The 19304-nt window shown below is 40.4% G+C and overlaps 1 protein-coding gene across 2 annotated transcripts in view; it reads left to right on the forward strand.

Annotated features, from left to right (window-relative positions):
• MYOM1 (myomesin 1) overlaps positions 1-19304 on the forward strand; it is a 184067-nt gene that overhangs the window by 117785 nt on the left and 46978 nt on the right. Inside the window, exons 20-24 of one of the 2 annotated variants that reach the window (XM_003817889.3) lie at positions 148-435; positions 2772-2968; positions 9662-9788; positions 13138-13322; positions 17269-17383. In XM_003817889.3, coding sequence (XP_003817937.3) covers positions 148-435; positions 2772-2968; positions 9662-9788; positions 13138-13322; positions 17269-17383 — 912 coding nt within the window. The remainder of the gene's footprint in view (positions 1-147; positions 436-2771; positions 2969-9661; positions 9789-13137; positions 13323-17268; positions 17384-19304) is intronic. The other variant, XM_034943650.2, reaches the window with a different exon arrangement.

Consider the following 19304-nt stretch of genomic DNA (forward strand, 5'->3'; position numbering starts at 1 on the left):
ATATTTCTTGCAAATGTGAGCGATTTTCTTTAAGCCAAGATTGTTTTTGTTCTGCTTGTGGTCCTAATGTTGTTCTCTTTGTTCTATAAGAGCAGCTGATACTCTGTCCGGGCTCAATGCGTTTCTGTTGTTGTCTGGCAACTGTAGGGGGAGGAGTGTCTCCAGATGTGTGTCCCGCACTGAGCGATGAGCCTGGTGGACTAACCGCCTCCAGGGGGCGCGTGCATGAAGCCTCCCCGCCAACCTTCCAGAAAGATGCTTTGCTTGGCAGCAAACCTAACAAACCTTCACTACCCAGTAGCTCTCAAAACCTGGGCCAAACAGAAGTGAGTAAAGTAAGTGAAACAGTTCAGGAAGAGCTTACCCCGCCACCACAGAAAGCGGCTCCTCAGGGGAAAAGTAAGTCTGACCCCCTGAAAAAGAAGACAGACAGAGGTGAGAGTTGAGAAAGGGAAGCTGTTCCATCCGTCTCCATCAATGTCCTCACCTCTCATCGTCTACATCACATCCTTCATCCATGTTTGCTTTCATCAGTGTCCATTCTTATTGTATGTGTTTTCAGCTAGCCATCTGAAATGTGTACTTCCATCTGATGACTTGGAAAAGTAATTTTCTATAGGTTTGGCTTGTACACATCATTTTGGGTGCTTAATGATGCTAGAATGTTTCAAGTAATTTGGTTATAGAGCCTTTCTTGGTTTGTCAGGCAGATACACCTCTGGCCTCATTTTGCTAAGAGAATTCGATATGAGAGCAGGACTTGGTACTGCTAGCCTGTGTGAGGTCCTTTGAAATAGTCATGTTTGGAACATGTAGAGGAGAAAGATCTCACAAAGAAAGTGACATCGTACCAGGGTCATAGTTGTTACCTTCTTGCTGATCCTCAGATTATTAAGCGATTATTCACATTTAATTTAAATAGTTTGCAAGAAAAATCAACACTGGAAAATTAAATATTTTAAGTAAAAAAATATATAAAAAGATTAAAAATTTCTAAAATAATAATAATCTAAATAGCTACTTACCTACTACTTTTTGAAATGAAAAAAGAAAAGAAAAAAACAGCTATAAATATATCTTTGAGTTACCATGAAAAGTTTAAAAGTTAAAATTATAATCACATATAGCTATATTGTATGAGATATGATCCTCATTCCCAGAAGTGATTTATTTAAGATGATTTATCAGTAGGCTAAGAATGATCTGATTAGGATATTTGGTACCTGTGGCTAATATATCCTAGGAGACATTGTTTTTCCCATCAAACAACAATGAACTGATGCGCATTTGCTGATAAATTTTTAAATGCCTCTCATCCAGTTCTTTTTTCTACCCCACCCCAACTTCTATAACCGCCTCTGTTTTATGACACCTTTCTTTGTCCCTCAACTCGAGAGGAGATATTCATTTGAGAGCACATATTCAACAATGCTCTGAAATAGAGGGAGAGAGAGAAAGCTTTTTTAAAATGTGAGGAATAAAGGAGGTTGGTAAGTGGAGAAGAGATAAATGTATTTCATTTTAAAAGCCTTCATTCTTCTGATACTTTTTTTGTGTAAGAATGAGATAGTTTCTTTATCTCCTATAATCCAAATAAACATTCAGAAAATTCTCTTTGATGTTATTGCATATCTAGATGTATTTCTTTCCACCACTTCACCCCCTCTCTTCATTGAAAACTGTAATTTCAGTAGTTGAGTGAAAAGCTGATCAGCAAAGCCACATAAATGAAGGAGGACTTTTGAAATATCCTCCAAATATTTTTCTAGCTAAGCACTGATAAACATGGTGACAGCTGTATAGTATTGTACCACATGAAAAATATTCCAACATCAGATTAAAAATAATGTGATAAAAGTATTATACACTAAGAGAAAGTCACATAGCAGATTGTGCCTGTTTTTTAAAAATGTTTTCTAAAGCTGTCATTTAGCTGAGCTCTAGAGTAAATTTTTTTCTTGTGTGCAGACAGAGCTGTGTAGTTGTAAGGTCTCACAAGGGTAAGTGTGCCTGAATGGTGAAAGGCTAACCATTTGAGAAATATATGGAAATTCTGGGCCAGGTGTGGTGACTCAAACCTGTAATCCCAGCAGTTTGGGAGGCTGAGGTGGGTGGATCACCTAAGGTCAGGAGTTCGAGACCAGCCTAGCCAACATGGTGAAACCCTGTCTCTCCTAATAATACAAAAATTAGCCGGGCATGGTGGTGCACACCTATAATCCCAACTACTTGGGAGGCTGAGGCAGGAGAATTGCTTGAACCCAGAAGACGGAAGTTGCATTGAGCCAAGATGGTGCCATTGCACTCAAGCCTGGGTGACAAGAGCAAAACCCCATCTCAAAAAAAAAAAACAACAACAACAACAAAATATATATATATATATGGAAATTCTGAATAAGCAAATTGCAGCAGAAATTGATATACACATTCCGTTTTCCTCAGGGAACAAATGAAAACTAAACCACATAAAGAAACAAAAATTATACCTTGGGAAAAATATTTCTTCTTATGGGGAAAAGAATCATTTTCTTTCAGGGTATTGTACCATTTTGCTAGGACAGGTTCATTTTATCTTTGGAATAATAATTGTAGTGTATTTTTTACTGTGTCCATTGCATTCACCAAGTTCAATGCCAAGTTCATCATCAGCCTCGCATTTTAGTTTTATACTGCAAGATCTAGTGCCCTCATATGTGGCATGCATGGAAATGTTTATATATAGAATCATAAATGCATTTCTGCCTACTCACAAGCTATTCATATTGCTACAGCACCACCATCTCCACCCTGTGATATCACCTGTCTTGAAAGTTTTCGTGACTCAATGGTTCTTGGATGGAAGCAACCAGATAAGATTGGAGGGGCAGAAATTACTGGCTATTATGTGAACTATCGCGAGGTCATTGATGGGGTACCAGGAAAATGGAGAGAAGCCAATGTCAAGGCTGTCAGTGAGGAGGCATACAAGGTAAGCACGTGACTTTCTGTAGTGTGGCGTGTCCTATATATGACGCTATGCTTGCACGCCCGGGCAAGCACACACCCAGCACCTTGTAAGAGAGTCACGTCATTTCTCCAGAGTCCATTGTCTGCAGTGGCGTGAGTCTTGTGAAAAATATACTGTGGTGAATACAAGTAGTTTGGCTAACCAGGCAGGATTTATATTTTCTGATTCATACACATAAGCATAATAAATTCCTAGAATATTTACTATGAAATGTGCGCTTACTGTACAAACTAATTTTTTTTTCAAAACTTACAAAATATCTACAATTAATATGCCACTAGCCTCAAGAGTCCCAGGATCCTTCTGCAGCCCTCAAGTTGAGGGAAAAAAAAAAAAAAAAGATTCCCAGGATTTAATGACACTCTGGATTTTTAACTTTCTTTTTTTTTTTTTTTTGAGATGAAGTCTTGCTCTGTCCCCCAGGCTGGAGTGCAGGAGTGTGATCTCAACTCACTGCAAACTCCACCTCCCAGGTTAAAGTGATTCTCCTGCCTCAGCCTCCTGAGTAGCTGGGATTGCAAGTGAAAGCCACCATGCTCAGCTAATTTTTCTATTTTTAGTAGAGGGTTTCACCATGTTGGCCAGGCTGGTCTCAAACTCCTGGCCTCAAGTGATCCGCTCACCTCAGCCTCCCAAAGTGCTGGGATTATAGGCATAAGCCACCGCGGCCGGCTGGGTTTTTAACTTTCAATGTCCAAATTACAGCGGATGAAGGGACATGGGCTTGATGGCCAGACTCAGCTCACCAACTGTGAAGTGGTGCTTATTATAGTCGCTTGATGGCCACAAAGGGTGGCCTCACACGTGTTCTCCTCTACATGGGGGCCTCCACTGCTCAGGTCACATAAGGGAACCAGAACAGTCTCACTGTTGCCTTTGCTGATGACTTTCTTCTCTAGAGCTTCATCAGCTACATCCAAGCTACCACCTCTTAACACTCACAGAATCCTCTGCCACGAGGGTTCAGAGCAGGGTAAGGCCAGGGATGACAGCTGCCCCAACTCAACACCATGCTCTTTTGATTTAACATTTGAAATTTATGAAATATCACACACATGCTGAGAATACGTAAAACAAAGTTGCTTTTTTTTTTTTTTTGAGATGGAGTTTCGCTCCTGGCCTCAAGTGATCTGCCCACCTCAGCCTCCCAAAGTGCTGGGATTACAAGCGTGAGCCACTGCGCTTATACAAAATTGTATTTTTAAGATTCTTCCCTGTTAGTGCATGTGGCTATAACTCATTCTTTTTCATTACTATATGGTATGGTATTCCATTATGTGGTCATATCACAATATATTCTTTCATTCAATTCTTATTGCTATTTGGGTATTTTTGCATTTTTAGCTACATCAAGCAAAGTAGCTATGAACATTTTTGTATACATCTATCTGCTGCTACATATGTGCACCAGTTTCTCTGGGTGATCACCTAAATGTAGAATGGCTGGGTCAGGGGGTCTGTTTATCTTCCACTTTACTAGATAATTCCATACTGTCTTCTGAAGAGTGTGTGAGAATTCCCATCACTCTGCATCCTTGCCAACACTTGGTCTATTCACACATTTTCAGCTGTGACAATCTGAGTGTCAAATGAGTTTGAACATCCTTTCCTATGTACACAGTCCATTTTGATATCCTCTTTTATACCTGTTCAAGGTTTTTGCCCATTTTTCTAATGCATTCTTGTTGACTTGCAAAGTTCTTTACATGTTATGAGTAGAAATCCTTTGCAGGTCTGTAAGTCGCATACATCTTCTCTGACTTTAATTTTAATGTCAAATTCATTGTAGTCATATTTACTAACATATGCTTTGTCCTTAGTGATTTTAGTGCCTTTGTGGTGAAATGCCTTCTCTATTCCAAGATCATGGAGGTACTGTAGTTGATTATATTCTAAAAGCTATACTATTTTGCCACTTACATTTCTGTCATTAATTCACCTTTATATTTTTATATGCTGTGAGTTAAGCATCAAAATTAATCCCCCCCACAGAGACATAGTTGTCCCAGCATTATCTATTGAAAAGTTTGGGGCCGGGCGTGGTGGCTCACGCCTGTAATCCCAGCACTTTGGGAGGCCGAGGCAGGCGGATCATGAGGTCAGGAGATCAAGACCATCCTGGCTAACACGGTGAAACCCCGTCTCTACTAAAAATACAAAAAAATTAGCCGGGCCTGGTGGCAGGCACTCAGCTCCTCGGGAGTCCCAGGAGTGGTGGAGTCCCAGCTCCTCAGGAGGCTGAGGCAGGAGAATGGCGTGAACCCGGGAGGCGGAGCTTGCAGTGAGCCAAGATCGCACGCCACTGCACTCCAGCCTGGGCGACAGAGTGAGACTCCGTCTCAAAAAAAAAAAAAAGAAAAAAAAAAAGAAAAGTTTGTCGTCTGCCTGCTATTCTGCAGGGGTATCTGTATCATATATCGTTTCCTTATATGCGTGAGTCTGTGTTTGTGCTTCCCATGCTGTTCCACTGGTCTGTTTGTGTAACAGCGGGTGACTACCACACTGATTTAAATATTATAGCTTTATAGGCCGGGCATGGTGGTTCACACCCGTAGTCTCAGCACTTTGGGAGGCCGAGGTGGGGGGATCGCTTGAGGCCAGGAGTTTGAGACCAGCCTGGCCAACATGGTGAAACCCTGTCTCTACTAAAAATACAAAAATTAGCCAGGAGTGGTGGCTCTCGTGTGTAATCCCAGCTACTTTTATACCTTTTACTCAGGAGGCTGAGGCATGAGGCATGAGAATCACTTGAACCTGGGAGGTGGAGGTTGCAGTGAGCTGAGATCACACCACCGCACTCCAGGCTTGGTGACAGAGCGAGACCCTGTCTCAAAAAAAAAAAAAAAATTATAGCTTTATAGTAAAGTTGATGACTGATAGATCAGGTTCTCCTGGTTTATTCTTTTTCCAGAGCTACTCTTAGCCCTTTGCACTTGATATAAATTTAAGTATTAGGGTCCCAAGTTCTACCAAAAAAAAAAATAGTAATAATAATAAGTAAGACAAAACAAAACAACAATAAAAAAACTTACATTCAACCCAACTAAACCCATTAGAATTCTGATTGAGGATGCATTGAATCTATAAAAAAATTAAGGAATAAGTGACATTTAAAAAATATTGAACCTTCTAATCCATGAACATGTTATTTTTCTTCATTCATTTTGGTCTTTTTAAAGCCTCTTATTAAAGTTTTAAGATTCTCTACAGAGGTTTGTATATCATTTGTTATTTATTAATAGAGATGATATATTTTCAGTGTATTTTTATATCAGTTTTTATTGCTAGTAAAGAGAAATATAACTTTTATATATTGATTTCACATATAATTATTATATGTAGTCTTTTGTTAAATTTTTTAAATAATTTGAATGTTACCTTGAAGTTCTTTTGGAGTCTATGTATATTCATATCATCTGCAAATAGTGGCAATTTACTTCTTCATTTCCAAATTTTATAACTTTTACTTCATTTTCTTACCTTACTTTCTGCATAGTGACTTTAGCACTATATTGAATAAAAGTGGTGGTGCTGGGGGCATGGTGGCTCACACCTGTAATCCCAGCACTTTGGGAGCCTGAGGCGGTGGATTGCTTCAACCCAGGAGTTCAAGACCAGCCTGGGCAACACAGCACGACACCGTCTCAAATTTTCTTCTTTTTTTTTAAAGTGGTGATGTTGGTCATTCTAGGCTTGATAGTTATCTTAAAGGGAAATTTTACAACATTTCACCATTAAATACTGTGTTGTGTGTTACAGGTGTTTTGTAGACATCTATTATCGGTTAAAGGAAGTTTCCTTCTATTCCCCGTTTGCCAACAGTTAATTAAAATTATCAAAAACATTTTTTGGGTCTATTGAGAAGATTATATGATTTTTTCCCTTTTATTTTAATTTGGTATATTCTAGTAATTGTCTAATGTTAAAACTACCTTGCATTCCTGGAATAAATTCAACTTGGATACTATATATACTCTGTTTATATCACCTGGATTTTGTTTGCCAATTATCGTGTAGGATTTTTGCTTCTATGTTCATGAGTGAGATTATTCTGAGACTAGAATTAATTTAATACTAATATCTGACAAGGATAGTACAGGAAGGAAAAAAATGCAGGATAGTCTCCCTTTATTAAGATATAATTCACACATCATAAATTTCACTCATTTAAAATGTTGCCTTATGAATTTTGAAGTGATATTTTTAAATGGATACAAAGTGACTCTTTACCATTATGAATATATTTTACCTTAAAGTCTATATTGCCTGTTATTACTATAGATACACTAGGGTTTTGGGGTGGGGTGATGTTTGCATGGTATGTAACTTTTCATCCTTTAACTTTCTATCTTTCTGAAACTTTCTGCTTTACAGGTGTCTCTTAAAAATAGCACGGAGTTAAATTTTGTGTTTTTCCTCCCTGACAGTCTTTGTCATTTGTTTGCTATTACTGATTACTTAAAAAACAACAACAACTAATACCTTATTTTGTGCTTTCTATTTGTCCTTTCTGTTCTGTGTTTCTTTCTCTTTTTTTTGAGACAAAGTCTCGCTCTGTCCCTGAGGCTGGAGTACAGTGGCATGATCTTGACTCACTGCAACCTCCGCCTCCTGGGTTCAAACAATTCCCGCGCCTCAGCTTCCCAAGTAGCTGGAATTACAGGCACGTGCCACCACGCCTGGCTAATTTTTGTATTTTTAGAAGAAACAGGGTTTCACCATGTTGGCCAGGCTGGTCTCAAACTCCTGACCTCAAGTGATCCGCCCGCCTCGGCCTCCCAAAGTGCTGGGATTACAGGCGTCAGCCACCACACCTGGCCTGTTCTGTGTTTCATTTTCTGTCCTTTTTTGATTATTTTTGAATTGTTTTTAAAAATTATTCAATTTTTCCTTCTATTCTACCTTAAAAGTTATAGATTCCGAGTTTCTTTGGTTTTGGTGACTGTGCAACTTAAAGTCTGAAGTTATTTCATTTGTTTTACTTGTCTCAGAAACAGAAGGGCCTTAAAACTTTACCCCTTTACCTTTTTCCCAACTTGTATGCTATTGTGTATGTATGTGTCTGTGTTTTAATTCTTTTTAAAATCCAAACAGCAATGTGATTATTGTTTTATAGATTCAACTTACCAATATATTTACCATTTTATTTGCTTTTAATTAAGTGCTTTGAAGATGTAATTGCACCATCTTCTGGCCCATTGTTGCCGCTGACATTCAACTCTTGGTCTGCTTGCTTGTTTGAGGGTAATTTGCCTTTTTTCTTGGACAGCTTTTGATATGTTCACTTTATCTTTGGTGTGCTATACTTAAAATACTATAGGTCTAGATGCGGGTTTTTAAAAAAGATGTATCTACCCGGGATTTTAGGGGGAAGAGGATTTTTCATCTGTGGGTTGGATTTTTCAGAAGATCTTTCTAGAAAATTCTGTATCTCCTAAAATATTGTTTCTCCCTCATTTTCTCTCTCTCTGCACTTCTCCCAAAACTAATTAAACATATGTTTGATGTTCTCATTCTATCTTCCATGTCTATTAATCAACTTTTCTCTCTTTCCCATTTTTGAGTCTTTCCACATCATGTTCTGTGTAATTTCTTCTGACTTTCTGTCAGTTTACAATCTCTCTCTTCTTTTGCATCTGATACTCTTTTGAAAATGTCTGTTATTTTTTTCTTACTGTATTTTCCATCTCTTGTCGGTCACATTTTACATATTTTATAGTTTGCTGCTTCCTACAAATGTTTTTCACACTAATATATTCCATCACTTCTATTTTGTAAATGTTTTAACATTTATTATTTTATCATGTATATTTACCCTCACAACAACCCAATTCCTACTGAGTGATACAGAAAATATTAGGTCACTCAGTAAAGAGCAGAAACATTATGAGAACTTGAGCATTTTGATTCCTAGCTTAGAACTCGTTTAAATTTCACCTGTACATGCCCTAGCTTTCTATTGCTACATAACAAATTACCACAGACTCGGTGGCTGAAAACAATGCACATTTGTTGTATCACAGTGTCCTTGAGTCAGGGGTCTGCGCACGGCGTCGCAGGGTCGTCTGTTCAGGATCTCACAGGGCTGCAATCCGGTTATCAGCTGGGCCACATTCATGTTGAGTTCCTCTTCCAAGCCCACTCAGGTTGTTGGCAGAATTCAGTTCCTTGCAGATGTAGGGCTGAGGCTTCCACTCCTAGGTGCTGCCTTTCTCCAAATGTGAGTGGGTAGGCAGCTCTCAGTGTGACATTTACCTCCTCAAGGCCATTGGCACCATGTTTTTCTTTAGGAGGGGCCCGAACCCCATTGTAAGAGTGCTTACCTGATAACATCAGGCCCATCCAGGATAATTTCCCTTTTAATTAACCTCAAATCAGCTGACTAGGGACCCTAATCTGTAATATCTTTTCTCCTTTGCCATATGGGGTGACACAATCACAGGACTTGATCTCCCAATCCCTTTGCCACATTCTATTGTAGGCTACAAGGAGGTCACGGTTTCATCCACACCCAGGAGATTACAAAAGGGGTGTGACTCATTGAGGGTCACCCTAGGGTGTGTCTGACATGGAAAGTAAATAAATAAAATGTTCAACAAGTAGAAAAAAAAAAACCTGGAACATTCAGTATCTGTGATGTTGTCAATGTTGCAGATTAGCAACTTGAAGGAAAACATGGTGTATCAGTTCCAAGTGGCAGCCATGAACATGGCTGGGCTGGGCGCGCCCTCCGCAGTAAGCGAATGCTTCAAATGTGAAGAGTGGACCATCGCCGTCCCAGGTAAACCACAGACACCTGCCTCCACACCGCACCTCGGAATTTCCTCCAAGAGAACCTACAACCTGGAATGAAATTCAAAGTACTATATGGTCAATACTTAAGGGAAAAGAATTCTCTTGGCCCCTTGTGTTTACCTAAAATATTTTAATGATAATATTAAATAATAGGTAGCAATGTAAAACTGAGTATAAATTCCTTATGCTTGTGTTCCCAGTGAATCCTAGAGCCCTCATCGCTCAGCCTGTGCGAGGAGTAGGATTAGCACAGGCAGCCGGCTTGAGTGCAAATGAATGTTTAAAAGGAATTCCAACCTTTGCTTTTGCTTCTGAAAGGCCACTTAAAGGTTATCCAATTTATATCCCACAGCAAAATTTCTCAAACACTTCTCCCTGCACTTCTTTGTTCTCATATATTGTTATGCTGCTGGGAAGGTTCTCATTTATTAGCCCCCCAAAATCTCTCCCTCCATACCCAAGCTATGTGGCTTCTTAGGCTCTCCTTCTCCCTCCTCCCAGCTCTTCATCATATCACATGGATGGATTTCGTACACCTGTCTAGGGTTTAAGGCTGACCTCTCTCCGCTTGCCTCTCTGCACTGACTTTTCCAGCCCTTTCTCTCTATGCATTTTCCAAACTCTGAGCCAAAAGAAAGTTCCTGGAACCTGGCAAATACTGTTCTTCAGAGGTCATCATAGGGAGTGGTTGGGTGGGCAGGGAAGAAAGTGGGAAGTGGGGCGAGGATGGGGGTGGGGGAAACTTACCTTGCTTATAACTCTTACAGAGTTATAAAGACAAAATAAAATAAAATAAAAATTGAATGCAAATTTACTAAGCCGTTAAGATTTAAACTAGCAATAGTAAGGTATGCGGTGGGTGATTTTATGTCCCTGGTGCCACTTGCTTCCTCTGTTTGAAACCCTTTGCCCTTGAAGACCATCACGTTGCCTTTGCTGAACTTCTCTGTCAGGTGTGAATAACAAGATTCCAAGAGAAACTCAAGAGCAGTTCAAGTGCTCTCTTGACTTCAGCAAATAGAGAGAGACAAACACATTGCTCTTTCCTTGCAGTTCCTTGAGGCCAGTTGGTATTTCTTAAGTCCTTTCTGCCACCTGCATAAAAGTGGGTCTATTTTCAAATTCTTGCAATTCCTGAGTAAAGTGAAATGCAATCGACTAGAGACTAAGAAATTCCTAGCAGGCCTGTAGAAATTTTTTTTGATCAAAAGTGATGTCGTTGGCTGGGTGCGGTGGCTCATTCCTGTAATCCCAGTGCTTTGGGAGGCTGAGGCAGGGGGATTGCCTGAGCCCAGGGGTTCAAGACCAGGCTGGGCAACGTGGTGAGGCCTCATCTCTTAAAAAATGTTTTTTAATTAGCTGGGCATGATGGTGCATGCCTGTAGTCCCAGCTACTCAGGAGGATTGCTTGAGCTCACGAGGTCAAGGCTGCAGTGAGCTGTGATCACACCACTGTGCTCCAGCCTGGATAAGAGTGAGGCTCTGTCTGTCTTTAAAAAAAAAGTGATGCAGTTGACAAAGAAAGGTTGCAGGTGAGCGCTGTCAACTTAGAGAAGAAATGAAGGGGGCAGCCCTCCACCCTCCTGACATCCTGGCTTCTCAGTCCCATCCTTGACTTACTGAGTAGTGTAAAGCAAGTCTCACTTCAAGAAATCCCTTATGGAAGAAAGCAATAAGAATGTTTTGTCATCCTGTTTTACAGATGAAAAAATTGACACTCAGGTTAAATGATGCCCAGAGGGTCACAGAGGTAACAAGTAGCATAATTAGGGTAGGAAACTAGGTCTGCTTTTCCCTAGACTAGAGCTCCTAGGAAACAGCAGAGCATAGTTCCTCATCTGTAGGGCAGGGATACTGCTCCCAATCTAGATGCCTCCCTGGGTTCTCAGGATGACACAAGATCATGGTTATAAAAGCCCTTTGCAAAACAGAACATGCCACATTCGTGTGAGGTATTTGGTATTAATATTTAAATATAGCTTTATACAAAACATCGGAAGGCAAGCATGACGCATATTTGTAGCCATGAAGCCAAGGTAAAGGGCCAAACAAATATTGAACTATCAATTACACAACACCAAAGCATGGCATAACAGAGTATGTCCTTCTACAACTTGGCTTTCAGGCTACTGTGAGTCACTTCAGGTGATTTTGATTGGTTGGCTAGATGTCAGTTGTTATTTAAAAAAAAAAAAAGGAAAGGAAAAAATAAATTTTTTCACCTGCGTAGCAGCTGGTGGTCATGCAAAGATACAGGCAATCACTTAGTAGTTTGGACTTTGCCAAGAATGTGAATAGCATTCATACAGGCCACATTTTGGCTTTCTCCCTGCAGAGGGTTATGAAGTGTCTTGGCTTCTCTGAGCTTTCTGTTAGTTGTCTTAAGGAAGAGGGAGATAAATGAATGTAAGGTACCTGGCAGTATTTAGTGCAGATGCAGGGCCCATAGGATTGATTATATTTAATTTGGTAAAAGGATTTTGTAAACCATAACCTATCGTTTGTTTTTACCCATTTGTGGGCTGCGCATACTCTTTACGGGGAAGATTTTCCTCCAATTGGGAGTGATGCTTTTTCCTTTGAAAGAGCTATTACTCTCTATATTCATCTGCCATCAAATAGAGCTGCTTTCTTTATACTATTTGAGATTAAGGGGAAATTTTAGGCTGTCACTCAAAAATTATCTGAAACTGGGTGCCAGATATGGTGGCTCCCACCTGTAATCCCAACACTTTGGGAGGCTGAGGCAGAAGAACCACTTGAACCCAAGAGTTCAAGACCAGCCTGGTCAACACAGCGAGACCGTATCTCTATAAAAACTTTAAAAAATTAGCCGGGTGTGGTGGTGCACACTTGTAGGTCCAGCTGCTCAGAAGGCTAAGGTGAGAGGATCCCTTGAGCCCAGGAGCTCGAGGTTACAGTGAGCTTCCATCACACCACTGCACTCCAGCCTGGGTAACAGGGCAAAACCCTGTGTCTAAAAATAAAAATCAAAAATATGAATCTGCAGCTAAATCAAACTGTTCCAATAAAAGGTCTTTAAGACTAATGCAGGCCGAGAATGGCCTGAAGGGAAGTTTTGGGTCCACCCTTTGAGAGGCACCTCAGAGTGGCCTTACCTACCTGCCACCCTTAAAGGGACTCAGTGGGCTAATGTAGAGCAGTATGAAAACGTTGTGAAATGACCACAGAATACTTATTTTTCATGGGATTGCTAGATTTTGAAAAAAGAACATCAGCGTTAGATTAGCTTGAAGACTTACAAGTGGTTCTAAACGTGTGGAGACGAGTTTTCTATGTTATGATTTCTACTCATTGGCTTCTCTCTCTCTCAGGACCACCGCACAGTCTCAAGTGTAGTGAAGTCAGGAAAGACTCACTGGTTCTCCAGTGGAAGCCCCCAGTCCACTCCGGGCGGACTCCGGTCACTGGTTACTTCGTGGACTTGAAGGAGGCCAAGGCCAAAGAAGACCAGTGGCGAGGGCTCAATGAGGCGGCTATTAAAAACGTATACCTGAAGGTAAGAGGATGCTCAGTTCTAGAGCTTCCTCTACTAACTGCTCTACTAATACGAACTTTAAAGTTAGCAAGATAAAACAGAATATCTCCGCTTTGATCTGTTTCATATATTGGGCTCCTGGTAAGATTCCACTGGCAGAGGTTGGGGCTGGGAGAAGTTTCTGATGCTTGAAAGAGTTTGGTTATATTTAACCTGAATTCCTGAGCATAGCTTTGAAATGCACCCAGCAGCTCCTTCCTCTCTCCTTTCTCTCCTTGCCTCAACTTACCCACTACACATTTTTGTTACTCATAGTCTTAAAACCTTACTGCTTACCATCCCCAAAAGGTGATTTTTTCATTCCTCTTTTTTCTAGGGGGATGGTTGATTTGAGGGTGCTGTTTTTATAAAGTTCACACCAGGAAGCCTGTGACTACTGATCCTCTCGAGTCACTCCTGTCTCACGTTACCTCCTCCCTCAAGCCGGTTCTCACATGAACTTTCAGAGATTAGTGGAACGGGTTCACTCAACCCCCTTATCCATGTCACTGCCTTTCAGGTTCCTCTAGAGTGTGCTCATTGAACCATTTCCTAACTCTGTCGGCCAAAGACTGTTCTGCCATAGCCACCAAATCTCTCATTTGTAGCAAAAGGAAATTTTGAAAGAATATTTTCCCCTAGTGTTAGCAGTGGCACCTGGAGACCCTGACGCCCCAGCGGGGCCTCAGAAACTGTAGGGAATATGATTGCATTACTTACTACTTAGAATGAAATGTGACTGACTTCACCACAGTCACTCAGGAAGTTACACACTGCGTTTGCACAGTCCTATCTTTTGGCAGAAGAGGTCATTGCCTATAAGGTGGGCTTTGGAAGATACTCAAAGTATACCTGGCCAAAAAGATCTCTCCCTGACCTGCCTCATGAACTTAAGTCCCTTCCATCTGTCAGCCACTCTCCAGGGTTAGGGTATTTCCAGCCACTCTAAACTATGTAAATATATCCTCCAGGAGTTACAGCCCATAAACCATTATACCCAACTTGCCATTAACTCAACTTAGCACATGCCAATCAGCTCTCCAGCTTCTTGCAAAACTCTGAAGAAATAAGACAGGTCATCTTTTCATGAGGAAGAGAAAAGTTCAAGAAAGGACTGAAGCCTATGATGTTGTTTGCTGTCAAGATGAGTCCAGAGGCCCCTGGATTCCGAGAAACCCCCAAAGTACAGTGTAAAATAAAGGTCAGGAACATCCTAGATGATGGTGGTGGGTGTATATGGCTGGGATGAAGATTTCCAAGTCTTCAGTCTGCCACTGTAGAGGATGCCAAGGGCCTGAGGTTTGAGCTGACTCAGGTGAAGCAAAACAAAGGTGAAAAAGCAAACAAAAAGAAAAAAAAAGTAGAGTTTAAATGTGTGAAAGAATGGTTAATGTCACTCATTTTTAAAAAGAAAAAGAATAACGGGAGTTTTAAGAGAGAGACAGAGAGAGAAAGAGAGACTGAGGTTAAGTATACATACCTAACAAACCTGGAAGTGAACTTTCATAAGGAGAGTTCTTACATTTTATCAACAGTTTTTATAAAGTGAAAATAATCTTTTTTTTATTTTTCTGATGATAAAACTAACAATTTAAATGAAAAATTCAAACATAAGAAGCACAAAGAAGAAAGTAGGCCAGGCACGGTGACTCATGCCTATAATCCCAGGGCTTTGGGAGGCCAAGGCAGGCAAATCGCTTGAGCCCAGGAGTTCAAGACCATGGGAAACATGGCAAAACCCTGTCTCTAAAAAAAAAAAAAAAAATTAGCTGACCATGGTGGCATGTGCCTGTATTCCCAGCTACTCAGGAGGCTGAGATGGGAGGATTGCTTGAACCAGGGAGGCGGAAGCTGCAGTGAGCTGTGATTGCACCACTGCACTCCAGCCTGGGCAACAGAGCGAGACGCTGTCTTGAAAAAAAAAAAAAGGGAAAATAGATCTGCATCGATTATCTCGATTACATATTTGTGGTACCGTTGAGGCCAGTGGTCATTGCCCCTGTGGTGATGGAAGAGCAGAGAGTGCCCCTGTCACCCCAGGGACCAGACACTGGAATGTGAACAGACTTCCTGTACATGTTGCAGAAATCTGACTCACAACCATACATCATCACCTAGGTGGCAGGTGCAGATGTGTCAGGTACCTGGCGATTACTCTATTTTTATTACACGGAAATGTTTCTGTGTCCTTCTGGAAATCCACAGTTTCCTGGCATTATTCCTAAACATAGAATTTAAATATGTCAGACTCTATGCATTTAACCTATAACTAAGTTAAAGTTCATTTACAGAATAAAATCCATTTCAAAAATCCGTTAGTGCCAGTGAAGGCTATTACTACATAAATAGTGACATTCTGCTGTAAACAAATACAATTAGTTAGATTAAAAACCTAACAATTTAATACGTGCCTCATTTAAATACATGGTCACAAACACTTCACATAACTGAATAACTTTATTCTAACATTGTTTGATTTAAATCACATTTTGGATATTGGTCTCTATCACATCTTGGGGAAAAATTATGCCCTCTGTGTAATAAATTCCTTCTTAAAACATAACATAGCTTTTAAAAGTCACGTTTTTAAAATAAAAATGCTGATAAAACATTAACAGTATTGATAATAGTAATGAGATTGTTCAAAACCCAAAGAAAGTTACAAAAAATTAAGTAGGAAACCAGGCATGGTGGCTCACTCCCGTAATCCCAACACTGTGGGAGGCTGAGGTGGGACAATTGCTTGAGCCCAGGAATTTGAGACCAGCCTGGGCAACATGGTGAAATCCCGTATCTATAAAAAAAATTGTTTTTAGTTAGCCTGGTGTGCTGGCACATGTCTGTGGTCCCAACTATTCAAGAGGCTGAGGCAGGAGGATTGCTTGATCCCAGGAGGTCCAGGCTACAGTGAGCTGAGATTGTGCCACTGTACTCCGCCTGAGCAACAGAGTGAAACTCTGTCTCAGAAATACATATGTGTATATATATATATACACATACACATACACACATATATATACATATATACATACACATATACACACATAGATGTGTGTGTGTATATATATACGTGTGTGTATATACATGTGTGTATATATATACGTGTGTGTATATATATACATGTGTGTATATATATACGTGTGTATATATGTATGTGTGTATATATACACGAAGTGGGACTGTCATACAAAAATAAATTATAAATGCTTTTTTTTACAGCTCTTTGTAATTCTAGCTTAGTGGCACATATGTAGTGGATTCTCAGCACACATCTTGATTATTAAAAACTTGAGGATTTAGAATTTTAATACACTTTGATTATTCACAAATTATTCAAACTCACAATTGTGTTAATGTCATGTCTATTTAGTAAGAAATAGCTATATTAAATTTACAGGAACAATTATTGTTTGTTTTGGTGTTAGTAGTTTAACATGCTTTTAAAGAAATGGAAAGTGTTCATGATTCATGCTTTTAATTCTCCTCTTTTGCCAAGAATTTCATCTGAAATTATTCATGGAATGTCTCAAAAGGATTGGGGGGAAAAGCGACATATATGCTATAATGAGCACTTTGTATTTTGTCCTTTTGACCAAAGAATACAGTGGCTAACGCATGTGACACCTACGTACACTAGTCTCTGTTTCTGATGTTGGTGGCCACTAAATTAACTAAAAAGGAGAAACATCAAAGTGAGAATGGATATTGGAAACTCCTCTCTATCTACAGATGGTCTAGAGAGAAGACCATCTACAGCTAAAGTCACCTGCTTAGTGTTTGACAGAATCAAATCTAGACCACAAGTCTTGTATCCCTGGTGCTAGGTCACTAAATCATTACTACAGAGGAAGAGCCCCGTCTGTTTAAATGACATAAAACAGCCACTGCTTCATCAAACACCCATTGCTTCTACACCTGCTTCTACCAGGTTCGAGGCCTCAAGGAGGGCGTCAGCTACGTGTTCCGTGTTCGAGCCATAAACCAGGCGGGAGTTGGGAAGCCGTCTGACCTTGCTGGCCCTGTTGTGGCAGAGACCCGTCCAGGTGGGCTTTCACCTTTTCATTAAAACTAATCCTATCTGTGTAAGATACTGAACTAAGGTTCGGCGTTTCTGTGCTTTCCTCTAATTTTCAAAACAATCAATGTGTGCTATCTGAATATAATTGATAAGTAATGATCTTAGAACATGACAGTCATTGGTCCCATCACAGGCACCTCGGGACAGGGTTGAGCCAGGTTTGAAGTGGTCTAGGGGCTGTTCTGATGCATACCTAAAAACACGGAAGTTCTTGATCAAGTTAAGCTTCCCGGACCAACTGTTCCAAGCATTCATTCCTGGAATGTTATTCCTATTACACCCTGGCCATTAAGTCTCATAAGAATATTTTCCCAATCATAGGGGAAGCTAGAACAGCCCAGCTAGTGGGCACAATCCTTAAACAAAAGTAGGATTTATGTAATTGTAGCTATTATGTTTAAACCAGAGGTCAGCAAACTTTTTCTGTGGAGGGCCAGATAATATTTATCACTCAACAGTCCTGTGGTCTCTGTCACAACTTCTTAACTCTGCCATGACACAAAAGAAGCCATTGAGGATACATAAACTAATGAGCATGGCTGTGTTCTAATAAAACTTTATCATGCACATTATATGTATTATATAATGTGATGCGTTATATGCATTATAAAATTTCAATCTTGTATAATTTTCCTGTGTTTTGAAATAGTAATCTTCTTTCAATTTTTTCAACTATTTAAAAATATAAAAACCATTCTTAGCTTGCAGCCCTTGCAAAAAGAGGTAATGGGCCAGATTTAGCCCACAGGCCATAGTTTGCGGACCCCTGGGCTAAACTAACAGTGGTCCCAACTGAATGGTTTATAGATTCGAGGCAGCCCTCATTTCCCAGTTTCAAAGATGCCGTGATTACTAGAGAAGACAGACTTGCCGTTTCTTATGAGAACAAAGTTTACTGTGTTCATTGTCCAACGAGTTTCAGATCATTACATAATAATTTCTTTTATCATTTAACCTGTATTATTTTTCAACGTTATCATATATTTCAGTTCATTAAAGTTACATAAAGGAAAGCACTGGAGGCCAGGCACTGTGGCTCATGTCTGTAATCCCAACACTTTGGGCAGCTGAGGCGGGAGGAACCTAGGAATTCGAGAGCAGCCTGGGCAACTCGGCAGAACCCCACCTCTACCAAATTTTTAAATTAGCTAGATGTGGTGGTGAGTGCCTGTAGTCCCAGCTACTTGGGAGGCTGAGGTGGGAGGATCACTTGCACCTAGGAGGTCAAGACTGCAGGGAGCTGTGTTTTCACCGCTGCATTCTAGCATGGGCGACAGAGTGAGACCCTGTCTCAAAAAACAAAACAAAAACGAAAACAGCACTGGAAATGAGAGATGATAAAGTATATCACTTTGAAGACTCGGAAGGGTGAGGGCTGAGGGTGGTGTGGATGATGAAAAATTACTTACTGGGTACCATGTGCATTATTGGGGGGTGATGGATATGCTAAAAGTCATGACTTAACCACTATGCCATCTGGGCATGTAATGGAATTGCATATATACTCTATAAATTTGTACAAGTTTTTATTTATTTTATTTTATTTTATTTTATTGAGACGGAGTCTCGCTCTGTCGCCAGGCTAGAGTGCTGTGGTGCAATCTTAGATCACTGCAACCTCCAACTCCCTGGTTCAAGGGATTCTCCTGCCTCCGCCTCCCAAGTAACTGGGATTACAGGCATGCGCCACCATGCCCGGCTACTTTTTGTATTTTTAGTAGAGATGGGGTTTCACTATGTTGGCCAGGATGGTCTCGATCTCCTGACCTCATGATCCGCCCGCCTCGGCCTCCCAAAGTGCTGGGATTAGAGGCATGAGCCACCATGCCCGGCCTGTACAAGTTTTTAAAATCACCCAATTATATTAAATTTATATTCATTCTAGT

Source organism: Pan paniscus, chromosome 17 (assembly GCF_029289425.2).
Source record: "Pan paniscus chromosome 17, NHGRI_mPanPan1-v2.0_pri, whole genome shotgun sequence".
NCBI classification, from domain to species: domain Eukaryota; kingdom Metazoa; phylum Chordata; class Mammalia; order Primates; family Hominidae; genus Pan; species Pan paniscus.